This window comes from Mustela nivalis, assembly GCF_964662115.1.
Source record: "Mustela nivalis genome assembly, chromosome: 20".
In the NCBI taxonomy this organism is placed as follows: domain Eukaryota; kingdom Metazoa; phylum Chordata; class Mammalia; order Carnivora; family Mustelidae; genus Mustela; species Mustela nivalis.
The window spans coordinates 19,365,308-19,393,305 of record NC_139039.1 but is presented as its reverse complement, the minus strand read 5'-3'; the positions used below and the strand labels follow the sequence as shown (position 1 = coordinate 19,393,305).

Sequence of the window (27,998 nt, the reverse complement as noted above, 5' to 3'; positions counted from 1 at the left end):
TGCATGCACACTATATATATGCATACCCACTTTGGAAAGTAGTTTGGCATCATCTATAAAATTAAAGATATACCTACCCTGTACCTAGCAGTTCTCCTCTTGATTAGCAGTTCTGCAACAGTGCATGTACATGTACCCAGTAAAGTTAAACTCGAACATGCTCTATGATCCAGTAATTTTACACTAGTCTCTATGCCTAGAGAAACTTGTATATGCATGAGAGGTTCACAGGAATGTTATTAGATTGATCATAATTGGCTAGAAAGACTACAATACAATGTCAATAAGGTAAATAAATTTTTATATATTCATACAGTAAATACTGTACCAAGTGAAAACAAATGAATTATACTAGTGCTTGAACTGGGTGAGTCTGGGAAACATAAAGACAAGCTATTCACAAATTATAAATTACAGTTCCATTTACATAAAGTCTAAAATAGGAAAAAAACCCACTAAGGATGCATTTGTAGATGGGAAAACTAAGGAAAGATAAATATTAAATTCAAGACAATATTTACCTCTGGGGGAGATGGAAAGAAATATCAGAAGTGCAAAGAGGCTTTGAAAGTACTGGTAATTTTCTATTTCTTAATAATTTCTAACTTTAAATTTTACATGTATTTCTTTTGTACTTTTAAATGTATGATAAACTTCAATATAAAAAGAGTATTAGTATAGCATTTGAGGGAACCTCCATAACCCATTATGGAGAATCTTCCAAAAGCCTGTAGCAAATGTGATATTTATATGTAAAACTTTAGACATTCTCTTTAAAATTAGATAGAATACAGAACAGAAATATGTCTGTTATCACAACTACTGCACACTGTTTTATTACAAGTCTAAGCTAATGTAGTATATTAATTTGCTAGAACTGCTGTTACAAATACCAAAGTTTGGGTGGCTTAAACCAGAAATTTATTTTCTCACGGTTCTGGAGGCTGGAAGTTCAAGATCATGGTGTTGGCAGGGCAGGTTTCTTCTGAGGCCTCCCTGCTTGGCTTGTAGATGTCTGTCTTCTCCATCTATCATCTTCACATGTCGTTGTTCTTTGCATGTCTGTATCCTGATATCTTCTTATAAAGACACCAGTCATATTGGATTAGGAGCAACTATAATGACCTCATTTAATAATCTTAATTACCTTTGTAAAGGCCCTGTCTCTAAATACAGTCACATTCTGGGGTACTGAGGATTATGACTTCAAATGCAAATTTGAGGTAGACTTAACTCAGGCTATAACATGTAGTATGACAAAAAAAGAGGTTCTAAGGATCAGAACAGTAACAAACAATATGACAGAGAAAAATATTAAAATGCATAGATTTCAAATTTATTCAGGTTTAGTAAAAGTTTAACAAGGTTGCTGCTATTGTTTCTGCACCAGCAATAGCAATTAAACTGTACTATCAAAGAAGATACTTTTCACAATAGCAACAAAAACCATTAGATTCTTAGTGTACCTAACAGAAAACTTACAAGGTATTTTATTTTTTTAAAGATATTTTATTTTTTTAATAAAATAAAATAAAATTTTTAATTTTCTTAATTTTTTTAAAGAAATTTGAGTAAGCAGAGAAATGTATTATGTTCATAGATGATTTGGAAGAGTAAGGACCCAGAATTTTCTGAACAATTCTGAAAAGGGTGGAAGAGAAGCAAACAGACAAACAATAGGATGAGAGCAATTGGGTTGTCTCATATTAAATTAATAATGGGGCTGTAATTAAAATAGTATTATATTATTGCAAAAAATTTTTAATTAGATGAAATAATAGAATATAGAACCCAGAAACAGACCCAGGCATGTATGGGAAGATCTGTAAATCACCAGAGGAAGGACTGACCTTTAGGTATTGGAACAATAGTCTTTCCAACATAGGGGTAAATAAAATTAAATATCAAACTAACCACCATATACAAAAGCAAATTTGATGGGTTAAGTTTTTACTTTGACAAACAAAAAATTCTGAAATATTAGAAGTAAAATAAAGGATACAGGAGGTTTCATTAGATAAGACACATAAAACAAAGCTAAAAGAAAATTTTGAAAAACTTCACTAAATTAAATATCAGAAACTTTGGCATACCAAAAGGATGCCAACAATGTTAAAAGATGTATGACAGATGGGAGAATATGCTTGCAATGTATTAGCAAAACATTAAGTGTACTCATATAGAACTCATATGAATCAATATAAAAAGATAATCAGTTCAGTTAGAAAAAAGCATAACATAGAATGGCTGATATATATAAAGGACCTCTCAACCTCCCTAGTGATTAGGGATATGCAAATTCAACCAATAATATGATACTATTTCATACCCATCAGATTATCAGCTTCCAGAAATCTAGCAATAGCGATAATTAGCAAGGAAGAAGAAAGAGCCAGGTGAAGGTGTAAATTTGTATATTCACTTTTGAGAGAAATTTGGCAAATGTGATAAAGTTAAAAGTACATATCAAAAACTCTATTTTTGGAGAAGTATACTAGAGGAATATTACGACAGCAGTCCTATACATGTTTTCTGCAGCAATTATAATAGCCAAAAATTTTTTAAAAAGAAACAATATGTCAGTCAGTTGAGAAATGAATAAAAAAAATGGTGAAATAGGCATATCAAAGACAAATACAGTAATACAGATCCATAGTGAAAAAATACATCCAAGCTATAGGTATCAACTGAATGGACCTAGAAGACTGAAGGTTTAGTAACAGCAAGTTGCAGAATACTACAGACTGACTGTTCTTAAAGTGCAAACACCTTTTCAGGGATCCATGAAGTCAAAACTATTTTTTATAATAACACCGAGAAGACAATTTGTTTTATTACTTGTATTCTCTCACAAGTGTATGGTGGAGTTTTCTAGAAGCTACAGGATGATTGATAATGCCATCGATCTGACATCTAATAGAATATGTGCTTGCGTATTTTTGTGTTTTAAAAATTTGTCATTTCTACTTCCACATGCAATATCTCCTTGGGGTCCATAATAATTTTTAAGAATGTAAGTTACATTTCAGAACTACTAATATAAAACTGCTGTGTAGCCATTAAAATGCAGTGAAGAATATTTGGCAGGAAAATATACCCATGAAGTATTAAGTACCAAGAGTAAGTTACAAAACAATATGTAGAAAATAATTTAATATTTGCTACAACAACAAAAAAGCTATATAATTATGGCTAGAGAGAGAATTAGACTAAATGGATTTCAATAAAACTTTCAATTATGGTTCCGTCCTGGATTGCAATTAGTTTTTATTTTCTATACTTGCTAATTTTCCTATAATTCATATATATTAACTATATAATAAGACAAAATTATATAAATTTTACAAGACAACTGTAATTCTAGGAAAATGAATTTAATACAGCAAATATCTATTTAGTACCAACTTACAATATGCAGTATAACTCTGATACTAACCACCCAGTTAGTGTCAGACTCCACAGATTTAAGGACATAGTCCCCAACAAAACTGCCCTTAATTCAGATGCCAGCTGCAAGTTCAAGTGTCCCCAGGCCACCGCACGCTTCAGGCCAACTGACTACAAATCCAAGAGGTCCCATAAATCCCCTTGAAGTTCAGTAATTTGCTAGACTGATTCAGAACTCAAGCACATTCTATATTTATAATTAATAGCTTATAATTATTTTAAGGGACACAGATCAGGACTAGCTATGTGAGGAGACTCTGAGGACAGGTACAGGAAGATCCCAAACACAGATCATCCATGCCTTCATCCCATGGAGAAGTGTGCCACCCCTCCTGACATGTCAATATATTTACCAGTGAAAATGTGCGCTGAGCTTGGGTGTTGAGTTGTTATTGAGGTTTCATTATGTAGGTATAATCGATTGATTCATTGGCCAAGTGATTGAACTCAATCCCCAATCCCTTTCCCTACCCCTCCCCAAAGGTAGGGAGAGCTCAGAGCCCCAACCTTTAATCCCATGGGTGTTCTTTCTGGTGATCAGTAGCCTTCCTGGGTCATCCTATAGCCAACCGTGATTCAAGGAGATGGCATCTTCCAGGAACCAGGGGCAAAGGCCAACCAAATTATCTTTTTTTAAAAGATTATTTATTTATTTGTTAGAGAGAGAGAGAGAGATCACAAGCGGGGGGAGAGGGAGAAGCAGGTTTCCTGCAAGCAGGGAGCATCACTGAGGTGGGACTCCATCCCAGGACACTGAGATCATGACCTGACCCAAAGGCAGACAGGTCTCAATTGACTGAGCCACCCAGATGCCCCCAAATTATTTATTATTATAATACTACTATGTGCAAGAAACCAAGATCTAGGCACTGGGAATGGGGAGGGATATTCCCAGTCTGAATGGAAATACAGATTTTAATTTAAAACTTCTTAAAGTGAACTGAAGACAAAGATCAATGTGTTTATTAGATAATCCAGACCAGAAGAAGCTGATAAATAAACTGCTTAGTCAGTAAGGATCTGGCCAGTCATTTAGTAGTTTTGTGACCATGGGTGAGTTCTTATCCTCTTTAAGTCTCAGTAAAATATGCATAAGTAGGATTATTAATTAAAATTAAATGAGAAATTACGTAGTGTCAGGCACATAGAGGGCACTCAGTAAAATGTAGCTATGATTTTTTTTTCCCCTAAGTTGTAAACTGTAGCTGCGTTCAAGCTAGAAGAGATGAAGTTGAATACATTGGAAATAGTTAAAATGGAGAAAGAAAATATTTATGTAATGGATACATTATACAATATATTTGCAAAGTGTTCTTTTTAATTTCTTGCACTAACAAAAATATTTATGGGTTTATTGTTGTTTAAGCAGTAAATATTCCAGTTTCTCATCATTATTCATACCTGAATTCTTCCCTCTGTGCTGTTGCTACTCTGACGAGACACTACGGTCTGGAGGCATCTGGTCTCTGCAGTGCAGAGATAGCACTATGAAGGAAGTGAAAGCGGGGTTCACAGATGGTCTTCAGGGAATCCGTAAACCCTCTAAAAATACATCTCCTGCCTTTGGCATCCAGCGTGTCCTTATTTGTCTGTTAGCTCAGCTTTGTAATGAAAAAAACCAAAAAAACAGTTTATAATGTCACAGTACATTTTTAGGTCCAACCACATCAGGAAGCGTTTGTGTGCAATGTGGGGGAAAAAAATCATCCAGAGTTCTTGTTAGAAATACACATTCTGGTTCAGTAGGTCTGGGATGGGAACTGAAATTCTGCTTTTTGAACAAGCTTACAGGTTATGCCTGGGCTATTGGGGAAGCACACTTTGAGTAGCAAGAATCAGGTCTGGAAATAGAAGTGGTTTCCAGTGTTTTTCAGTGTTTACTTAGCAGACTACTTTTTTATTTCAAGTTATTTCAGTTTACCTCATCAAATCCTTTAATAATATTTCTTTGCAATTAACCAAAATATAATTTTTCTTTTAATTATTTTGAACTCAGTGTGCACAATAAATTCAAAATTCCTTTAGTAGCTGTACAATGATTCAAATGTTTAATTTCAAAATAGTTCCCCAACATGCTGTGGCAGATTGATTTAAAAACAAACAAAAAAGGCTGACTAAGCAATTGAAGTCCATGTTCTTTACTGAATATGTAAGTTACAATTAGAAAACGAAAATGCATGCAGACAGTGGTCATAATCACCTAGTACTCCATCTGATGTCAGTACTAAAATATTCTTCGTTCTTTCCCAGTTTGATCCTCGGTCCATTTACTTCCTCCACAAAGCTCCCTAAATCCAAGAGAGCTACAGAAAAGAGACAGTATGTGAAACCAGGTCATCATCTCTGACCTTGATTAGCAAATCCACCTTTACTTACTGCTTTCATGAAACTATCCTTTCCTAACTATCCTGCAAGCAGGGAGCATCACTGAGGTGGGACTCCATCCCAGGACACGGAGATCATGACCTTTCCGAACTGGTTCCTAAACTTAAACTCACTGTTTTGTCTTAACTTCATTATTTTACATGTATTCCTCCACTTGCTAAATTTATTTGAAATTTTTGGGTAACTCTAGTTGAATTAAATATAACTTCTTTATGATTTATTTTATATTTAGACTGTTGGACAAATATTGGGCTTGGGGGTTGAATGAACCACAGGTATAGAATAGAATAAATACAGCTGTGTCTCAGGTCTTTTCAGTAGAGAATTTTTTATATAAGACATTTTTAAATATTTTTAATCTATAAGTAAGTGGTATACCTATTAATCAATGTTATGATACTTTATGTTATAGGAATTAAATCAAATGCTCTCAGAAACACCACCAGTTTGGAAAGGCTCATCAAAGCTTTTTCGTAATCTTAAAGAAAGAGGTAAGTTAACTTCAGTACTTACGTATTTTAAAACGGACACTATGTTATTTATACTCTTTATATTTATTTCTCTTTTACTTAATATAACAGTTAAATATATGTGTGTGTATAGAGAAAAAACTTAAAAGAAAAACACCAAAATATTAATGATAATTTCTGGGTAGTGGGATTAAAGATGTTTCTTATTTATATATATAATTCATGTCTTTCAGATTTTTTGAAGAAAGTGAACTTTTTAGGACTACAAAAAATTATTTTTCGACCATATTCAGTAATGAGGGTTATATTTAATTACAGAAAGCATTTTTCAAAAATATTGATCTTTAACTATTTTTCTTCCTTCCATTTTACTTCCAGGAGATTATAGATTTTTAAAAATTTAATAATCACTAGGAAGAACTTATTGGATAGGTCTTTTGATCACCCAGTTTGAACATGTTTCTTCTGAAAACAACACTCACTGCAAAATCCACCTTTCAACCTAATATATGATCCATATCTATGTATCTAAGCTAAGTTGTTAATTCATATATTTCCTCACAAGTTATATAGCTTTTATTTCCTTTTTCTTTTATACTTTACTTTTTGTACATATTTAGAGAAAGGACTAATTAATAAAATCTCTTTAATCTTAAAAAGGAATTTTTCTTGTAAATATATTTTTTTGTATTTTCAAATAGAAGAGTATACAAAATAAAAATGTTAAAGAAATATAAAGAATTAACTTTTTCATTTTCACCAATTTTAACAGATACTGGGTTTGAAAATAATCATACTGTATCATGAAGACAAATATTTTAAAGGATAATTATAATCCATGTATTTTGTCTGAGTAGAATTAGAAATTCAAATTGCTTCCACCTGATTCACATGGAATCTGAAAGGGGTAGACAGCTTACCTTTCTTTGTAGCTTTTCATAACTAGGGTTTTAAAATCTTTGCAAAATTAGGGACATGGTATCTTTAAAGCTCTTAGAAACTTTTTCCTGGAAGTTGTCCTAAAGATTGTCATTCAAATCTTAGGGTGGGATAATACGATCAGGAAAATTCAAAGCTCAGAAAGATAAGTCAGTGAATTTAAAAATATTCGTTTAATTCCTCTCATGGGAAAATACAAATTGGATCAAGTATAACCTGAGAAAAATAAATGCATGGAAAAAGGAAATTCTTTGCAGTCATAAAAAGGGTTGAATCAGGGGGCACCTGGGTGGCACAGTGGGTTAAAGCCTCTGCCTTCGGCTTAGGTCATGGTCCCAGGGTCCGGGGATTGAGCCCCACATCAGGTCTCTGTTCAGCAGGAAGCCTGCTTCCTCCTCCTCTCTCTGCCTGCCTCTCCACCTACTTGAGATCTCTGTCTGTCAAGTAAATTAAAAAAAAAAAAAAAAAAGGGTTGAATCTGGAAGCACTGGGCTTAGGCTTATCCTAACCTTTATGTTACATGCATATTTGCATGTTTTTCAGGGGAAATATCTATTCAGTGCTATCCCACAGAATTATCTGTAGTGATGGAAATGTTCTATTTCTGTGTTGTCTCCCATAATAGCCACTAGCCAGATGTGGGTTTTTAAGCACCTGAAATGTGGCTACTGTAATATAGAAATTGAATTTTTTATTGTATTTAATTTTATTTGTTTTAAACTTAAGTAGCCACATGTGACTAATGGCTACCCTATAGGACAGTGCAGAGCTATGTCATGGTGATTGGATTATCGAAGGAATCCATGTACACAAAAAGTTTTAGAACCATTAGGTTAGTCAAAGTAGAATGTCATAGAGAGCTTTGCTTTTTTATAAATAGGTTTAAGCGACAAAGGAATTTTAAAAGCTAAATCTTGAGAGCTATTGAAGATTAATTTGCAAATGAATTTTATCTGCTTAAAAATACTACCTAGCAAGAAAATGTTATGCAGTTTTACAAAAAATTAATTGATATGCAACATTTATGAAAACAGGTATTTCAGACTTAGTTATAGCAGCCAGCTGTGTAATGTATCATGATAATAGGAGCTAAACGTATAATGTTTTTAAGGAACTTCCCTTGGAACTATTTTTATCGAATTTTCAAAAGAACCCTAGTTGACATCTTTCTTACTCTCTTTTTCTAAAGATCACAACATTATTACTATATGCTTAGCATACATATTTTTATTTTATTTTACTTTTTGATCTTGGGTGGCCTTTAAATTAAAAGGTGAGCCTAATCGTTTTCCTTTTTTGTAATTGGAAAGCATGAAGAATCTACAGTTTGTGTTTAGTAGTATTTTCTCTTTTCCTTGATAATTTTTATTAATTATATCGTAAGTTTCACTTTGTTCTTATCTGTGGATTACACCACCTCAAAAACCATTTGGTCCTACAGACAAGTACCTACCATGATAATTATGATTAGTACTCTCACTGTTAATTGTTCACTGAGGGAAATCTTGAGTTAATTATCAAATAAAAGATGTATAGTAGTTATTAAACTTCTTTATACCAACCAGCATCACTTGTGTATTCCACCAAGTCAATTAGAACAACAGTCAGTGAAATGGGAGTGTGGAGACATAGAGTCTACTTCCCAGTCCCACTTCCCTTTTTCCCTCTTTCTTCCTCCCCTCCCCTCCTCTTCCTCTTCCTCTTCCTTTCCTTTCCTTAACCTTTCCTTTCCCTCCCTCCCTCCCTCCTTCCCTCTCTTTCTTCCTTTCTTCCATTCTTCTTTCTTTTTCTATGAGGGATCCCCTATGGAATCCAGGTATTGTATCTTTTATATACATTGACCATTCCAGAATCTTTCTCCCATAACATTCATGGCAGTCAACCAGAACTATCTGTCTATAGGTCACAATATTGTAGTATAAACAAAAGAAGGGAATGCTTTCAGGGCCTCTAGCTAGTTCCCTTCAAGTCTCTGACAAACTGCCCGACAGTGACTCCTCTTCTCTTTGTTCTATAACAAAGAGGGTAGCCTCAAAGTGCATCAGCTAAAATGGACTTTCAAGGTTCACAATCTGATTATTTAAGGATTTTCGTGTACCTTTTACTAAACATTAGGACTGCCTGATATTGAAGTGTTACTGTCTTATTCCTGATTTTAATTTTCTCAGGATCCACCTGGAAACTCAGTTAAGCATTAGTTCTAGTTTGGGGCGTTACATCTAAAGGCAGGAATTTGAGTAATGGAATATATATTTGTATTTACTCCAAACAAACTCCTTTTAAACTTTGCAATTCTGGGATTACAGAGAACTCGGGATCCAATATTCAGAAAGTGAAAGCCATGTAATTACGACAAAAACTTCTTAGAGTACATTTAATAGAAGAATTAACTTTGTCAAAAATAATAATGAATAACCTGAAAGCAGAAAGAGTAATAAATACAGTTTCATTTTTTAAAATATAATTATAGAAATCATATTTGTAAGCAAAAATATCTAAATTTTTTGAGTTATTAAGAAGTAATTAAGCACTTTACAGTTTAAGCATTTTCAGTCTTTCTATTTTATGTTAGATTCATCCATTGCAAACTAGCAACAAATTTAAAGTTACGTTTATAAATAAACAATGTAATTTTGCTTTCTTTGCCAATATATCTAGGAGCATTGGTGGGAATTTTGCATGGGTTTCTACAGAAGCATTGTGAAACAAATTAAAATTAGTTTTGTTGCTTCTTTTGCTGTGATGTTTTTAATAGTTTAGTCTTGTTTAAAACAATACTTAGCATGTTCTTTAAAATGGTAAGTTCCTTATTAATGTTACTTATTGTTACTGTAAGAATAATATTTTGCTTGATAAAGTAATATTTTATATATAGCATTACTAATACTATTTTTCTTCTAGGTGTGATTTCTTACACAGAGTATCTTTTTCTTTTATGTATTTTAACAAGTAAGTGTACTCATTAAGTCTACTCTTGGATAGAGTTTTCTTTTTAAATCAGAATCTTGGAAAACAAATGTTAGATTCTCTTACTATTAAAATCACTTTAGGTTTATCCATGGTTATTTTGCAAAACTCATGTCTAAATGTTAACAGCAAATGCTAATAAGCATAGCACCATCAAGAGTCAAAGACATAAATGTTTTTATGACGTATGGTATAGTAATAAAATGCTCAGAAATTACACATTTTATATCATATATCATTCCTTCTGGTTTACTTGAAAGCCTAAAGGTCAGGTCATTTAGGGATTTGTAAATTTCCTGCTACACTCGTTGAAATCACCTGTTTCTTAAGACTAGTGTGAAAGAATGCGTCTCCTAACTAATGAGTGTATCACAATACCATCGTATGTCCTGAAACAGCTTTGTTATTCTCCGCCTCTCATATGCAGCAATTTTTATGAAACATATGAAAGGCTTACTAATGATTTCAGTTAAATTTTAATGCATTTCATGCAGGAACTTACCTGCTATTTTTCACTGTGCTCCAGCCACCTGGCTTTTCTCTTCCTTGGATTCTCACCTCAGGAATTTGTACTTTCTGCTCCCTCTGCCATCAGCGCTCTTTCCTCAAGATCCTCGTGATAATAAACATTATTCAGGTTTCGTTTGAATGTGTAATGTGAACCCTTCTTGACTATCCTCCCTAAAATATCTCCCTCTCTTACCTCTCCCTTTTTATCCCTTTACCATGTTTTATTTTCTTCATAGCACTTAAAACTACTTGAAAGTATTTGTTTATTGGTTTCTGTGTTTTTGTCTGTCTCCCCATACTTGAATGCAAGGTCCATGATGGCAAAGATTTTCTCTTTTTTGTCCATTTCTGTATCAAGAACAGTGTCTAGCACATGGTGGCCTCTCAATAACTAGTTGGTGAGTGAGTAAAAAAAAAAATAAATGAAAGAATATTGCTAGAGGGATTTCTGCTTGTGGGGATTTGTGGACATGTCTGGAAATAATAATTATCAGTGAAACTCTGTCATTAGAAACAAGTCATAAAATTCCTTGTATTTCTATGATCAGAAAATTCAGGGCCATTGTGTTATTCTGACTTTAGTAATGAATGATGTTATGTTGGAGTTCTGTCACAGGAAGTTTGGGGGATATACATGTGTGCATATAAATTTTGAAAATTATCATCCTTTATTTTTCCTTATATTTTTTTCCTGCTGGACTCAAAATGAAATTAAAATATTGGTGCTGAAGAACAAGAAGTGTTAGGCAGTTAGTAATACAACCATCTGAGATTGTTCCAGATTGGAAGCCATTATGATTCAAATCTAGTCAGTGATAAATACTCCATGAAAATTAGAGGAGTGCCAAGGAGTGTTTCAGAGACTTGTGAAAGAGTTATATTGTTAGCTATAGAAAACCTTCGGTTGCAAAACTGTGAGTTTGAAATACCTGAACTGGCAGAGTGACAGCTGAGAATATAATAGAACTCGTTTGGAAAGCCACTTGTTGAGATGGGACAGGGTGTGGGTAAGAGTGTAGGAAAAAAAACACATGGTGGTTTTGCTTACATGGAAAGGTAGGATCTTTGGATGCAGTGAATCTTCCTTTGGAGTTCAGGACCTATTTTAGAAACTTCTGGGAATTCGAATTGAAAACTTGTGGGTATATTTTGGATTAGAACCAAGAGAAATATTGCAAACAGAGCTGGCAGGAAGTGGGCTAGGGAATCTGCCTTACTTGTCTATGGTTCTCTCCCCTTTGCTATTTATTATTTTAACTTCATTTTCCCTTCTAAACAGTGAGGACTTCTTTTCATTGTGTATTTTCAAGATCATTTTAAAGCTTAAAGCTTAGTTATTAGAGGTGATGAATTTTTTTCTTTCTTTCTCAACTGAATGCTAATGAAAGTAAGTTTCAGTTCGTAAACTGTATGCCAGAAATGAGCTTGCATGGAAGACTGGCCTCTGTTTCCATTATTTTCAGAGACAGCTATTACTGGTTAAGTAAGTGGGGTTACGTTGCTTCTCTTTTGCTAGCTTCAAGATGCTGTAAAATCTTGAAAAGGCCCCTTTTCAAAACTTTTTGCCAGTCATCTCAAAAAGAAAGGGTCAGAGGGGCACCTAGGTGTACCAGTCTGTTAAGCAACTGACTCTTGGTTTTGGCTCAGGTCATGATCTCTCAGGGTCTTGAGATCAGTCCCGCATTAGGCTCTGCACCCAGTGTGGAGTCGACTTGACATTCTCCCTCTCCCTCCTCCTCTACCACTCTGTCCCTCATGTGCATGTGTGCACCTGTGTGTGTGTGTGTTTGTGCGCATGCGCACACTCCCCCTCCCCCCCAATAAATGAATGGATGAAATCTTAAAAAATGAGAGGGTCAGATGTTTCTCAAAGGCATTGTGCACTGAGCTCCTCTTTGAAGGACCTGTTCAAGTTTTCTTCTGTTGAGGTTTTCTTTATGCTTTTGAAGGGAAAAAGGAAATGAACCTCATCATAAGGTTCATAAAGTTAAAGCCATTCATAGTGTGTAAAAGTGTTTCTTTCTCAGAAAAGCAATTGGTCGTTGTAATTTAGGGAAATTCAGAAATATTCAAGCCTCTTTAATTTTTATATTTCTTCTTTTGAAGCTTCTGGAAGTTTAAACCCGATATGTAATCTCTTGCGCTGGACATTTATTTTCATAGGTCATTTCCATTCTGATTTTACTAAGAATCAGGATTGGTCTACTGTGTCGTACTTTTTTTTTTTCTTTTGTTCTAAGTATTGAACATGTGTGATGATTTGATATTTTCCTTTAAATCCTGACAGACTTGGGATAACAAAAGGAAGTGTTAATTTTCAGAAGTTAAGGTAGTTAATACTGTCTGCTGCACAACTGGTGTCAGACAAATACTTTTAAAGTGTATTATTAGTTTTGTTACTAAGTTTGCTAATACATGAAGCAGAAATATGTATACACATATAGCTTTTATTATATTTCATTAATAGTAATGTGCTACTTTTAATTTCTTGGTCAAAGAAAGTATTTTTGTACAGAATATAATTAACTATTTACAATGCCACTTTAAAAAAATTTTTCCACTTCACAAGTACTTTTCTGTTCTTTCTGGCAGAGCCACATGCAGGTTTTAGAATAGCTTTCAACATGTTTGACACTGATGGCAATGAGATGGTGGATAAAAAGGAGTTTTTGGTGGTATGTATATTATACGTTGCACTTCATCAATAAATATTTCTTATTTATATCCTTATGTTTTTGCATTATTTGGAATAACATAGGAGTAAGAGTGAAAAGTTTATGCTTTCACTTTAATTTAATAAAGAAGTATAGTGTCATGTACTTTAAATAATTTTTATATTGTAAAGATATAAATTGTATTCATTATAGAAAGATGATTATAGTTGTTTACATGTCTTTTGAATATTTGAAGTGAGTCAGATTTTTTTTTTTTTTAAAGATTTTATTTATTTATTTGAAAGACGGAGATCACAAGTAGGCAGAGAGGCAGGCAGAGAGAGAGAGAGAGGGAAGCAGGCTTCCTGCGGAGCAGGGAGCCCGATGCGGGGCTCGATCCCAGGACCCTGAGATCATGACCCGAGCCAAAGGCAGCAGCCCAAACCACTGAGCCACCCAGGCGCCCCGTGAGTCAGATATTTTCCACTGATGGATAACGAGCAGCCCAGAGGGGTGGAATATGCTCGGTCATGGTCAGACCCCATCGTGTCAGCCCTCAGCCACAGCTCTTTCTCACAGGAACTTCCCTTCCTTCTCATGATAGGATCCGTGATTTTTCTTTCTGCCTTTCTCTTCTATTCATGACTACCTTATATTCCATTCTTGTCCTCATTCTGCTATTCCCTTCATTGGTCTTTGAACAAGGGCTGATCTAAAGTGAGGAGAATTAAGATTGTTGTTAGGTATGTGCCCTCGGTCTTTCTCCCATGACTCATGTGGCTTGGTGCCGGTTTGGCAACGTCATCAGATGCTCATTCATCTTGCCATTCTCCCTTCCAGAATTGTCCTGTTTTTTTCTACCCATGGATCCTGCACCTGTGGCCAAATGCCTATTCTAAATTTTTTCTCCAGTGTAAAGATCCTTACAGTAACAAGTTCTACCCTTAACATTTATGTTCAGCTCTGTATTTACCTATATTTCCTAGTTAAAAGGAGAGATGGCATATAAATAACCATTTTATTTTCTATTTTTCTTTGTAACAAGCAATTAAAAATCCCTCTCAAAACCTCTTAAACAACTTAGTATTTTCCCCAGAGGCTGCAATATGGAAGAGAAACAATAAAATCGTTATTTTCTATGGTAGAAAAGGGAAGAGACAAAAATCCTTGTCATAATCAGTACGTATTTAAAAGGAATCAAGCAGACTAATTACTGGGATCTATCAGATGGCTTACTCTGACACCCAAGTAGCCCTTGCCTGGGGACAGTCCCTGAGCCACACCATTAGAACCTGAGACCGAAGGACCCATCATTCAAGTGCTTTTCAGGATGATGGGGAGGTGAGAGTTTTCAGTTTCACTGCAAAGATAGGCATATCTTCCTAACACCCTAAAATAAACAGATTTCGTTTAATTTAGTTTTGTTTTGATAGCATAAAACTGTATTTTAGGATTTTCAGAATGGGCCTAATACTCTAAATAATTTTTAATAGATTTTCTGTGGCAGCACTGTCATGTTCTACCCCATCAACTAAAAGAATAACTTTTGGAACTCAGTGCACTGAAATGTGTCTGTATAGATGTCCTTTGTCTGTTTCTGGAGTTGGGAGGTAAAAATGTTCACATAGAACTTGTTTCCCTTCTCTGCTCTTACAAAGACTGCTCCTTGCAGTGGCTGTACTGCTGCCTCATAAGTGATGTTTTTTGTATTTGTTTGTAAACAGCAAAGAATTCCTGAAAGCAGGAGGTGGAGTCGATCTGACTTCCTTCTAGAGATCTAGATTCTAGAGAATCTAAAATGATTCCTGTGCCTTCTTACAAAGTGATTATAAATAAACCTGGAAAAGAGTAAAAACTCTTTTCACTAAGAAAAAGTGTGAAAATAAATGTATTTGTTAACAAAATCATTCAGACTTTGTATTGTATTTGTGTTAATACATATCTTGGGAGGAAAAACATTTTATTTGACTTTCAAGTATTGCCTTAGAGAATAAAATAAAGACTTAAGATAGCTGTTCAAGTGATACAGCCAAGAACAATGACCTCCCCAGAAAGCTGTGATAGAGGTAGGATTAGGCTTCCATTTGTAAAATGGGATTTTTTTTTTAAAGATTTCATTTATTTATTTGACAGAGAGAAATCACAAGTAGTCGGAGAGGCAGGCAGAGAGAGAGAGAGGGAAGCAGGCTCCCCGCTGAGCAGAGAACCCTATGCGGGACTCGATCCCAGGACCCTGAGATCATGACCTGAGCCGAAGGCAGCGGCTTAACCCACTGAGCCACCCAGGCGCCCCTGTAAAATGGGATTTTAAAGAGGAAATAATACACTAAAAATATAGCTGACATCTCTTGAGTGGTTACTATGTGACAGGCAATGTGCTGAGTAACTATCTGTAATATTTACCCTGCACAACATTCTTACAAGACCTGGTGATTGTACCTCAGTAAAGCTGGAGAAGAAAAAATGTTCCTCTATAGTAAGGAATTATTTCCATGTTCCAGATATGGAAAACAATCCCTCGGATAATTAGAGTAACTTGCCCAAGGGGTTATATGCAGAGCCCATGCTTTTATCACAGTGTGCAGTTACCTGAAAGGGACCTTAGAGGGCATCCTCATTTCATATATGAGTAAATTGGAGCGTCATGAGGGATGTGTGACCTGTCCATCATCATAAAATTAGTATGTGACAGAAGATGGGCTCACACCCAGAGTCCCTGAATTCTCTTCCAGTGTTCTTTCTACCCCAGGAGGCTTCATCTCTTTAATTTGTGCATCACAGACTCCCTGTCTTTATGTCTTAGAGATAAAGTGAAGCTATAATTTTGTATGTTTACCTGAACCAACAGGCTGCCAGTAGCAAAGTGTGTGTTTTCTTTTTCTGAGGGAAAAAAAAAATTGGTATCAGAAAATGTATCTGTAGTAGTTTTACTCTTCTTCATAGATGAAGCTAATTCTTTGTTTTTAGAATGTACCTAGCACAGAGTGGTAAGTAGGTACCCAGAAACTCACTGCATATTTGATTCTTGATCACTTTCTCTTTCAGCTTCAAGAGATATTCAGGAAAAAAAATGAAAAGAGAGAAACAAAGGGAGATGAAGAAAAGCGTGCAATGCTGGTAAGAATAATTTATAGTAGTTTAAGGTGGGTTTTTTAGCTGAGAATTATTTTATTCATGTTGAAAAGCAATAATTAAAGTTTATAACTTTGGAACTGTCCCTTTCAGGAAAACTTTCTAAAGTTCTCATGTAGAAAATTTGCTTCAGATTTCTATGCATCTGTATCAATATTATATCAAATATTGATATTAAACATCTGTGTCCATAATCCCACTCATTATATCATTTTCATCCATATTGTTGTTATCCATGAGATTTGAAGGGTATATCATATAAGAGATGAACACAGATCATTATGCATGAAAAAATTTAAAGGTGAATTGCAAAGATTTAATTATACATGTGAGTGAATTTAGTGGCACTATAGCTGTGTGAATGTTGAAGCAAAAACAAGAAATATTATGTTTTTTTGAATTCTTAGAAATATAGGCTCTTCTTAGATGAGTAATGTTTTCAACTTATTCTGAAGGTAGAGTTAAGCAACATTTCCCTCTATTTTCCTACCAGTTTTCTTTTTGTTTATCCCACATATTTCAGTCTGACAGTATCCCAGGTTTATATAATGAAAATAACAAACAGGTTCTGAGATCTTAGTTTGAGGGACTGTAGTAGATGCTTTGCATGCATTTTCTCATTTAATCTGCCCCTAGTTCTTTTATTATCTGTAATTATGGCAAAGCCAAGATTGGAGTCCATGGCTAGGCCACTCCCAAACTATACTTTTACCCACTATAGCATATTTTTTAATCTGGTACTTGGATAGCAGAAACTCAGTTTTGTTGAGATGTAAATGTAACTGTTTCCTTTGCCAATTAGTAACCCTGTGCAGTAGTTTAGTTGATCTACTTAGAATTCAAATAATTAACTTCAGATTTGCAATATTTTTTTATTATTTTCATTTTTATAAGCATGTATTAGGTTTTTTAAAAACTTAGGTAATAAATCTGTAGCAGTTGGTGCCATATTCAATTCCAGTAGATGAAGGGTGTATTTTTATTTATATTAATAAATCAGATTATCAGAATATGAAATACTTATTTCATAGTATATTTGGCTGTGATATAATTATCAATATTTATTGAGCCACCCTCAATATTTCTAATTTGACAAAGCTTATGGAGGACACTCTTAAAAAATCAAAGAGCTGATATAATGTTAGCCAGGAATTAAGAGGAGCATTATGAATTCTCTTAGATCTCATGGTTTTTAAATTATAATCAATAAATCCCGTAGGAATTATCCCCAAAAATGCCATTTTTTTAGAATATTAGCAAATAACACTAGAGAATTAAATAACTTCATAAATTTTATTTTCTGTAGATAGCATATTGAAAGAGTAAGCAATTGTTTTAATTTTGATCGATTAACTAAACTGGACAGACAAGTTGTTAATAAAATATTATTTAGGAGGTTGAACTATGTTTATTAATCTTTTGATATACATCAGTGATAGAATAGATCATGTTTCAATGGCTAGAAGTCTCTCTTTTTTTTTTTTTTATTTGAGCATGGTTGAAACACAGTGTTTACATTAGTTTCAGAAATTTAACTGTTTTATTTATTTGTTTATTTATATTACTTCTAGGAAAGGACTTGTGGATCTTCCAAGAAAAACACAATACTATTTTAATCATTAGCATTTACTAAAATACATAAGTCAGGTAACAAAGGGAGAGAGGAAAGGGAGAAATGATAGCAGACAACCCACACTGGGAGAAATTAGTGTCAGCACAAAGCTTGACTCTGAGCTTTATTGCAGCCCAAGTAAAGTTAATGCTGATTTAATGCAAATAGCTCATAATAGTAATATAGTAAAACCTTATTAACCTTGGGTTAATTAGCAAAAGTCTATCTGAATTATGAAACTTAAATTATATCAGCATACCCTAAATTGTATAATTTCGTATGCATACAGGTCAGTGACACATTCTCTAGTAAATATATGGAGAAGGAGACTTGTTTTAAAGGACAGATGAAAAGAATTTATAAGCAATATATTGTATAACTTGCTTATAAGTAAAGAAATGCTTACTAGAGTCATTGGTCTAAAGTACCTCATAGGTATTTATCTTAGAGTTTAATTAGTGCTCCTGAAATTTATTTACATAATTTAGCTAATAAAAACTATTCCTTAAAGCTATTCAAAAATAATCTTTAGTATACCTCTGAACTAAAAAAACAGCGTTCTAAGACAGTATAGCTCTTTACAAATATTTGTTACTATGTTTAACAATAATGATGATTGGTGGTAACTTATTATTAATTGTTGCCACATTTTAAATAATGCAAATCTGAACTGATGTGATTTTTGAGTTTTTAAGCCACTGAAATTTAGTATATAGTAAAAATACATTGATTACATTAGAGAGACAGTATAACAGACATAGAGCCAGGTTTTTAACATCTGAATATTAGCTCTATCATTTTTCATGTGGGCAACCTTGAACAGGTCTCTACCCTGCCTGTGCCTCAGTTGCTTCATTTGTACAATGGGGATAAATAGTAGTAATGACCACATATGATTGTTACGGGGATTAAATAACTTAAAACATGTAGCCAATTCACAGTATATGCTTCAGAAGGCAAGAAGGGAACATAACATTTCTTGAGACACTCTGGGCTATATCCATTATAAATGTTACTCCCATTTAGTCATGACATTTCTGCCAGGTAAGTATCATACCATTTACAGATGAGAAAGCCATCTTAGAGAAGCTCATTAACTTGCCTAAGATCCCAGCACTAACAGAACAGAACAAGATTCCACTCCAGATCTCTCATACCATTTTCACTGCCATGCTGCTATATCCAGATTTTCCCCCTAACCCATAGAGAATTTGCTGAAGCATGTCTAAATAAAACCGTGTACTTCAGAGGAATGTTTTACTCAAAGCAGTAGTTGATCAGAAAGTTAAAATGAAAATGGTTGAAATAAGCACAGATTCATTTAATATTTAATTATATGAGATTTGAAAAACTTTGCTACTCATCTTTAACATTTATCCCACTTGTATTGTGTGTGTGCTCTATATAGAATGTAGCATAATGATTTGCCCTTCCTAATTGATTATTTTGTCGTCTTTTTCTTTTTTTCTTTTGCTATACTTGGGTTCATTCTGAAATGTGACACTTCATTTGGCCCTTTGTGCTCTATGTCAGCGTCTTCAACTTTATGGATACCATTCTCCTACTAATAGTGTATGTACAATACTTTAAATGTTCTTTATGTAAATAGCCCTCACCTGTTATACTTGATAATGTTATTTCTTTATATACAGCTATATATGCTATTGAGAATGTTTAGGAATTTATTGGATATAATAAGGTGCAGCCAAGCCAAAATTTTCTATTTCCTTCCTAGATTTATGAGAAGACTAAAATTTACAGAGCCGTTGTGTTTCTTTAACTTTAGATTAAACTAAGAGAAAAGCTGAGTGAACAACCACCAAAAGCTCTGGTAAAATAATGAAAACTTTATATTTTTTAGCAGTATTTTGAAGAGTTAAATACAAATTATGGAGCAGATTCTCAGGCTATGCTCCTGCAGAACACAGGTATTTTAAGACCTAGATCTCTCCATCTGATACAGTCCTTTCTCAAATCTAATAAAATATTAATAGAAAGACTTTTCTTAGTCATTAGTATTCTGCAAAATTTTTCTAAAACTTTTGATGCCTGCCTACTGCCTGTGGTCTGTTCATAAGTCTGGTATGATACCTGATACATTTACTATATCAATGTATCATGTTATTTCTCAAGGAGGATTATGGTTTTCAGACTTTTCTTTTCTTGAAGAAGTTGAGAGTTCCTGCAAATATCTTCCAGATATTCTTATGCTAAGCTTTCTTCTTCTTTCCTCCCTCCTCGAAAGTCAGAGCTTGTTGGTTAGCCCAGCTACTAAACAAAAGAGAATAGGCCATGGCCCCTTCTGAATGTAAACATGTGCAGTTCATTTAATTTGCCCAAGGATCTTTAGAAGGATCTTTAAATTGTAGAAACTCCGCCTGAGAGGAGCCCTTGAATTCAGGTTTACTGACACAGTATCCTGCTTGAAAGTGTTACAGTCATAAGTGTGCAACTCTGAAGCAGGTGTGCTATCTCCTGTGTTGGAGAGTTGATCAAAATTCCATACTATAAAAATTAACTCTCTTCTAGATTTGAACATCCAAGGTATCTTCCTCCAGTCCTAAGGAATGGACCTAGAACAGGTTGGAGAATAAGCCAAGTCCATGGGACCCTTATGACTAATTGTTTTGATAACTTACAAGTAACATTAAATTTTTACTACAAAATTCACTACTGTTTTCAGTTAAATAAAGTCTGGCATTGTCTTAAAAATATTAATGTTCCTCTTTTAATCATTTCAAAAAATTTCTAAGAATATATAAAGTAAATCTCACAGATTATAATACCATATGCCCTCTGAAACTTAATAAATGTTAATAATACTTGTGACTTTATTACTTATTCTTCTAATCTCATGTGTCATTGCATGAGCCATTTTTCCAACTGTGGCATTTTGTATTTTTCCTTTAAATCCAAATAATTTTCATATAGATAATTATGTGGTGTTTAAAAATACACATTTCAGAGTACTATCATTAAAAGGAAATAGGTACTAACTTAGCGCTAGTTTAAGTTACATATAGAAATTGCAGTCACTCAGAGTGAGAGAATATTAAGAAACAGATTTAAATTGCCAGTTTCACTTAAAATATGCTTACTTATTTAATAGTAAATATATGCTTTTACATTTTATTGTGGTAATTTTTAAATTTTTATTATTTAACTGAAGACATTTTTCCATCTCAGAATATAAAAATGCATATTTTAAAGTGGTGTAACTTGATGTCATTTTTATCCACAGTCTTATTAAATGGATTGCATGACTTTTCAACCCCCTTAGGGTTTAGTTGATTATATAAACTGCTTTTTTTTTCCTCTAATAGAAAAAATTTTTGCTCAGAAAGGAATAATCATTTTTTTAAAAAAATTCAAGCAAACAAGAGAAATTTGTTGAAAATTAGACAAAAGTTCAGTTGGCCTGAAATTTAAATAGAATACTGTGATGTACATATTGGACAAATATATTAGTACAGTGTTACGAACTAACTGGTGGTTATGTGCTAGTTTCCAAAATTGTAGATCTCCTGGAGTGCCAAAGTACCTAATATAAATGCAGTACACGGAGCTGAATATAACCTAAGATTCTACCTTTAGGAAAAAGTTCCTTCAGGAACGGCAGGGACCCTCCCAACTTTGATTCCAGAGAGATTCTATGGCTTCTGTTAAGCCTGTTAGAAAATTTAATCACTCCTATAGTAGATTCTGCCTGTTTTATGTCAGATTATCTCTAGCTACAGTGTAAGGTTGAGCATTCTCCTTTATATCCATGAAGATAGTTACCTTATAGCCTTTTCTGTCCTAAATAACCATGATTCTTTCTGTATTTCTCATATATTCAGCTCTTGATTATCTTGCCACAGGAATGAAAACAAATATAAAGAATTCAAAAGAATAAATAGTGCAAAGTCAAGTATATTTTATTTTGAAATGTCCTATATGATTTTTTAAAGTTTTTTAAAGATTATTTTAATTACCCGAATTCCATTGTAGTCAGAAATGTGCCAGTTTTTATACAGTTTTTGATATGTGTTAAGACTTGTTTTATGGGCTAAAACAACATTTGTGTTTGAAAAGAATGTGTATTCTCCAACTGGGATACAGAGTTATGTTATATATATAAGACCAAACATGTTAATATGTGTTTTAAACCTCTATCATTATTAATATTTTTGTCAGCTTGATATATTAATTAGTATGTTAAATTGTACATTATAATGATAGACTTGTTAATTACTTGTCATTCTGTTATTTTTAAGTTTTATATATTTAGAAGCATTGGTATTACCTGCTATAAGAATATACATTTCTTAAATCTTTTTAGTGAATTGAATCTTCCCTTATATATTATCCTTAGCTCTCTAGAAATGTTTTTGCCTAAAAATCAATATAGTTGTCAAGATAAATATACCAACTTTATTTTTATTAATATTTTGTATTATTTTCTATTTAGTTTTTTTTTCTATTCTTTAGTAAGGGTGAAACTTTCTCCTATTTTTAAAATGCACTTTTTAATTCAGGAATTTACTGCAACTAAAATGTAAATAAAAAATTAACAATAAAAGTTTAAACCTAAAATAGATCAATAAATAAAACATTGCCATGTCCCCAAATGCCCCTTCCTAGGTCTTTCTAATTGTAATCCCTCCCTCTCCTCCAAAAGATAACCACAATCATGACTTCTATATAAAGCATTTCTTTGCTTTGCTTTGTGGTTTTACCACCTACTAAATGCATCCTCACCTCGCTCTCGCTCTCTCTCTCTCTCTCTCTATATATATATATATATTTTTTTTTTTTTTAAGATTTTATTTATTTATTTGAGAGAAAGAGTGAGCAAGAGAGAACACAAGCCAGGGGGAGAGGCAGAGGGAGAAGGAGAAGCAGACTCACCACACAGCAGGGACCTGAAGGCAGACACCCAACCAACTGAGCCATCCATGCACGTCAACAATATAGTTTAGTTTTACACATTTTTGTGCTTTATATGATTGGGATTATATTAAATGAGTTTTTCTCTTCTTACTTCTTTAACACAACCATCATGATTGTCTGTTTCATCTGCACTTTTATTGCTGTAAGCAGCAGTTCTCAAACATTGTTTACTCAGGATCCCTTTACGTTATTGAAAAATTAGAGAGGGCTAAAAGAGCTTTTGTTTATGTTGGTTATATCTTTATTTACCATAGTAGAAATTAAAACTAAGAAATTTAAAAGTATTAATCCATTTTTTAAAAACTCACAAGTTAAACATATTTTATGAAAAGTAAACAATGTAGTGAGGAGAGTGGTATTTCGTATTCTTTGGGAATCTCTGTAATATCTGACTTAACAGAGGACAGCTAGGTTCTCATAGATGCTTCTGCAACAAATAACTACCAGTTGTTTCCCTTAAAGTGACAGGCTCATTTCATTCATTTTCAGAAAAATGGCCACCAAATAGCAAAGTCTGAATAACTGCTTTCTCTAGATATTGTTCTTTCAAGTAAAAATGGCAGCTCACAAAAGAATTGACTAGTTCACCTTGCAACACAAACCCTTGCACAAAGGCTTTTTCTCAAGACAACCATTGTACTTCAGAAGTGCTTTATGCATGCTTTTAGTTTCATTACACTGAAAATTCAAAAGGTGTGTGCTCAAAGATTAATTTAAAAAATTGTAAGTTTTATTCTTCAGCAAGTGCATTCTTTTTTTTTTTTTTTTTAAGATTTTATTTATTTATTTGACAGAGACCACAAGTAGGCAGAGAGGCAGACAGAGGGAGAGGGAGAAGCAGGCTCCCTGCTGAGCAGGAGCCTGGGATCATGACCTGAGCCTAAGGCAGAGGCTTTTTAACCCACTGAGCCACCCAGACGCCCCTCAGCAAGTGCATTCTTAAGTGAATTTTTTGTTTTTTTAACGTGAGTGTATATGGATCTGAAGAATCTAATGACTTTGGTCTTTGGTGCCACTGCTGTCATCATACTAAGGCACCAGCAGTTTTACCCACCATTGCTGTTATACCGTCACCCAACACAGTATCAGAGTCTTTACAGTGCTTTTAAGAAGATATAACTGTTTTATTTTTTGTCCAGCTTTTTCAGTTATTCTCAATGAGAAGATTAGTGCTGTCATTAATAGCATTAATAGAAGCCTGGCATATCTTTTTCAGTCTCTGTCCTTATATCTTGACATGTCTTTTTTTTTTTTTTTTAAGATTTTATTTATTTGACAGAGAGATCACAAGTAGGCAGAGAGGCAGCAGAGAGAGAGGGAGAAGCAGGCTCCCCGCTGAGCAGAGGGCCCGACGCAGGCCTCCATCCCAGGACCCTGAAACCATGACCTGAACTGAAGGCAGAGGCTTAACCCACTGAGCCACCCAGGCGCCCTAAACATGTCTTTTTAAAAAACATACAATTTGTGTATTTTATTGGTTCTTTTTTATGTTGGTTGATAATTTCTACCTTTTATTTTGACAGATTCAGTCACTTTACTGTGATTATTAAATTATTTGGATTTATTTTAGCCATTCTATATACTTTTCTCCTTTCTTACCTTCCTTTTGAATTAATTAAGGTTTGTTTTTATTCTTTTTATTTTCTTCTCTATTAGTTTAGAAGACACCATATTTCTGTATCTTGTATAGTTATTCTTGAAATCTGAATAAGTATACTTAAAATAATGAAGTCTTTTTTTTTTTTTAAGATTTTTATTTATTTATTTGACAGATAGAGAGAGATAGGGAGAGAGGAAACACAAGCAGGGGGAGTAGGAGAGGGAGAAGCAGGCTTCCCATTGTGCAGGAAGCCCGATGCGGGTTTCTATCCCAGGACCCTGGGATCATGACCTGAGCTAAGGGCAGACGCTTAATGACTGAGCCACTGAGACACCCCAAAATAATGAAGTCTTATTAGATAGGCTGTATTTTCACCTCTTCCTTAAAAATAGTCTTACAGTGCTTTGAAGGCTTTCATTCCCCTCCTAGCATGGATACGTGAGGGTGTTTTTTGTTTTTGTTTTGTTTTGTTTTTGTTTTTTTAAGATTTTATTTATTTATCTGACAGAGAGAGACCACAAGTAGACGGAGAGGCAGGCAGAGAGAGAGAGATAGAGGGAAGCAGGCTCCCTGCTGAACAGAGATCCCGATGCGGGGCTCGATCCCAGGACCCTGAGATCATGACCTGAGCCGAAGGCAGCGGCTTAACCCACTGAGCCACATAGGCGCCCTGGATACTTGAGTTTATACAGTGTTTGTTTTTGTTTTTTATTTTTAATCCCATAAATTAGATTTCTTAAATATATACCATCAGTATTAGTTTAGAATTACTTATATATTTGCCCTTTCTTAATCTCCTTTTTAATCTCATTCTCTCCTAATTCTTACAATCTTAATCTCAGAAAGTATATTCTCAGGTGAGGTTCATTCCGGAATTATCTTTATTTTGCCCTTATTTTTTCCCAGTTGTACTGAGATCTAATTGACATATAACACTATATCGGATTAAGGTGTATAATCGCAGAGTGATTTTCACAATAAGTTTAGTTGACCTCTATCACCTCAGATAGTTACAAATTGTTTTTCTCATCATGAGTACTTTCAAGATCTACTCTCTTAGCAACTTCCAATATCCAGTATCGTTAACCATAGTCACCATGCTGTACCTTACATCCTCAGGACTTATCTTACAACTAGAAGTTTGTACCTTTTAACTGTCTTCATCCACCCCCTTCCCACCTGCCTCTAGCAACTACCAATCTGTTCTGTTTCTATGAATTCATTTTTTTAATCTTTTTTTGTCTGTGCTTTTATTTGGGAAGATAATTTTACTATATTTATAATTGTAGGTTGACATTTATTCTCAGCAAATTATATCACTCCAGGCTCCTGGCTCCTATTATTGAAATTGAAAGGTCAGCTCTGAGTCCAATTATTATTTTATAGTTAGTCTTGTTTTTCTTTCTACTACTTTTAAGATTCTGTTTGCATTTGGTATTCTGCAATTTTACTATAGTGTAGCTCTCTTTTTGGTGGGGGGGGGCAAAAAAATGTGTCAAGCTTACAGAATACAGTACATTTGGGACATCATTTTACCTGTGCCATCCATTTTTGAAGTTCTTCTGAACTATTTATGTCTTCTTTAACCTTTTTTAATAGAAGTCTACAGCTACCTTAACATTCTAGTAAAGAGGCCTAAAGCTCATATAGTAATCAAAGACCTTGAGAAGACTTCAGGAAGTCATTGTAAATTTCCCTGCATTTACATATCAGAGCTTCATAGTAATCATTTCATGGCCACCACGTGCTCAGTGAGTGACACTTGGGCATTCCCTTCTGTCTTTCCTTAGTCTGTAGGCGTATATCCTGGTTTTGTATTTGTGTTGCATTTCTTGCTGTAAAATCTATTCTGATTTTCATTGCTACTTTAAGCTTATTTTGAATATTGTGTTATATATTTCTGATATTAAAGTTTTCTACTAGTTTTGCATGTTCTGAAATTTTACTCTCAATTTTATCATCCAAGCCATTAAAAAATTAAATACTGGCTCCTGAACAGATACATATTTAGGAATCTATGACTATGCCAAGAAAATTACTGATACATGAGCTTTATTCCTTGAATACAAAGAATGACAATAGTTGCTCTGAGAGTATTGTTCCTTTTCTCAGACTGCCTGGATAAAACAACATTTATCAGCAGTTGTAACAATTCAGTTATATATTCTATCATAATTTAATTTGGGGGGCTAATGTTGAGTGTGAAAGCTTTTTGCAGGAAGGACTATTAAGCTGTTATGTTCTAAATAAGACTTTTTTAATTGAAAAAAGTAGTATCTGATCCTGATAGATAAATATACATTCTTAAAATATTTTAAAATATAGGAAAGCAAAAAGAAGAAAATAAAACCTATCCTAATCTCACCAGAGATCATCAGTATGTCCAAATATATTTACTTCTTTTGTAAGCTCAGAAAATGTATTTTTATCTATAGAGATCCGTATCAATGTAGTTTGTCAAACTACTTTTATCCCTTAATATGTTGTGAACCTCCTTCAGATGTTCTCAGTGTTGGTGTGTATATGTATGTGAGTGTGTGAGTGGTGATGTTGGCCCGTGTTGGAAGAAGGGAAGAGGCATTGCTTCACAAAGTGCATCATCATTCCTCTTACCCTCCAGTAACAGTGTGGTCAGCGGGGTTTTCTAGTTGGACAGGTTTAACAACCCCTTTCTTTATCATATACTGACCTTTTCAGTTACAGTAAAAAATGTATCCAAATTGGAAATATTGAGATAATATTTGTAGAGTATTTAATCTAGCTAACATTTATTGAGGTTCTACCATTCTTATATAAAAAATGAACTTTGGTCTAAATTCAGCTAATTTTACTTGGCTTAAAACTGCTTAGTTCAAGCTTGTTTTGTTTCTAGAGGGGGCGTTGAGTGGATTCTCTAACATAATGCTACATTTACACTGATGGTAATAAGTATGTCTATGTTTATATAAGTGATTCCTGGTAAATAATACTTTGTTATTAAGATTTTATTAAAATATGATCAATAGGCGGGGTTTTCCAATCAATAATAATGAATTAAAGCTTAGTTTTTTTAAATAGCTCCCGAACACATTATAATTCTGTTAGTGGCACCAAACTTAAAAATTAACACACTCAGAAATAAAAGTTCTCCTCGTCATTAGACACTCACTCCTCCATACATGGTGCAGCATTTTCTTCCCATAATAACCAAAATACAAAGCCTTAGAACCAGTGAAATCTTCCCTGATAAATCTTGACGGAAACTGCATTTAATTCTGTTTGTTTACAGAGACCCAAATTAAGCTTGTAGTTCTATGTTTTCACATGAAGATTAGACTGCCCTTCTTAATTGTGATCTCGCCTTCTTCAGA

The 27,998-nt window shown here is 33.9% G+C and overlaps 1 protein-coding gene across 3 annotated transcripts in view; it reads left to right on the top strand.

Moving 5' to 3' along the window:
* The window catches only part of MICU3 (mitochondrial calcium uptake family member 3), a 103,103-nt gene that overhangs the window by 51,155 nt on the left and 23,950 nt on the right, over positions 1-27,998 (top strand). For 2 of the 3 annotated variants that reach the window (XM_082715615.1, XM_082715616.1), the window contains exons 4-8: positions 6,245-6,323; positions 10,143-10,190; positions 13,311-13,393; positions 16,418-16,489; positions 19,650-19,688. In XM_082715615.1, the coding sequence (XP_082571741.1) occupies positions 6,245-6,323; positions 10,143-10,190; positions 13,311-13,393; positions 16,418-16,489; positions 19,650-19,688 (321 nt within the window). The remainder of the gene's footprint in view (positions 1-6,244; positions 6,324-10,142; positions 10,191-13,310; positions 13,394-16,417; positions 16,490-19,649; positions 19,689-27,998) is intronic. The other variant, XM_082715617.1, reaches the window with a different exon arrangement.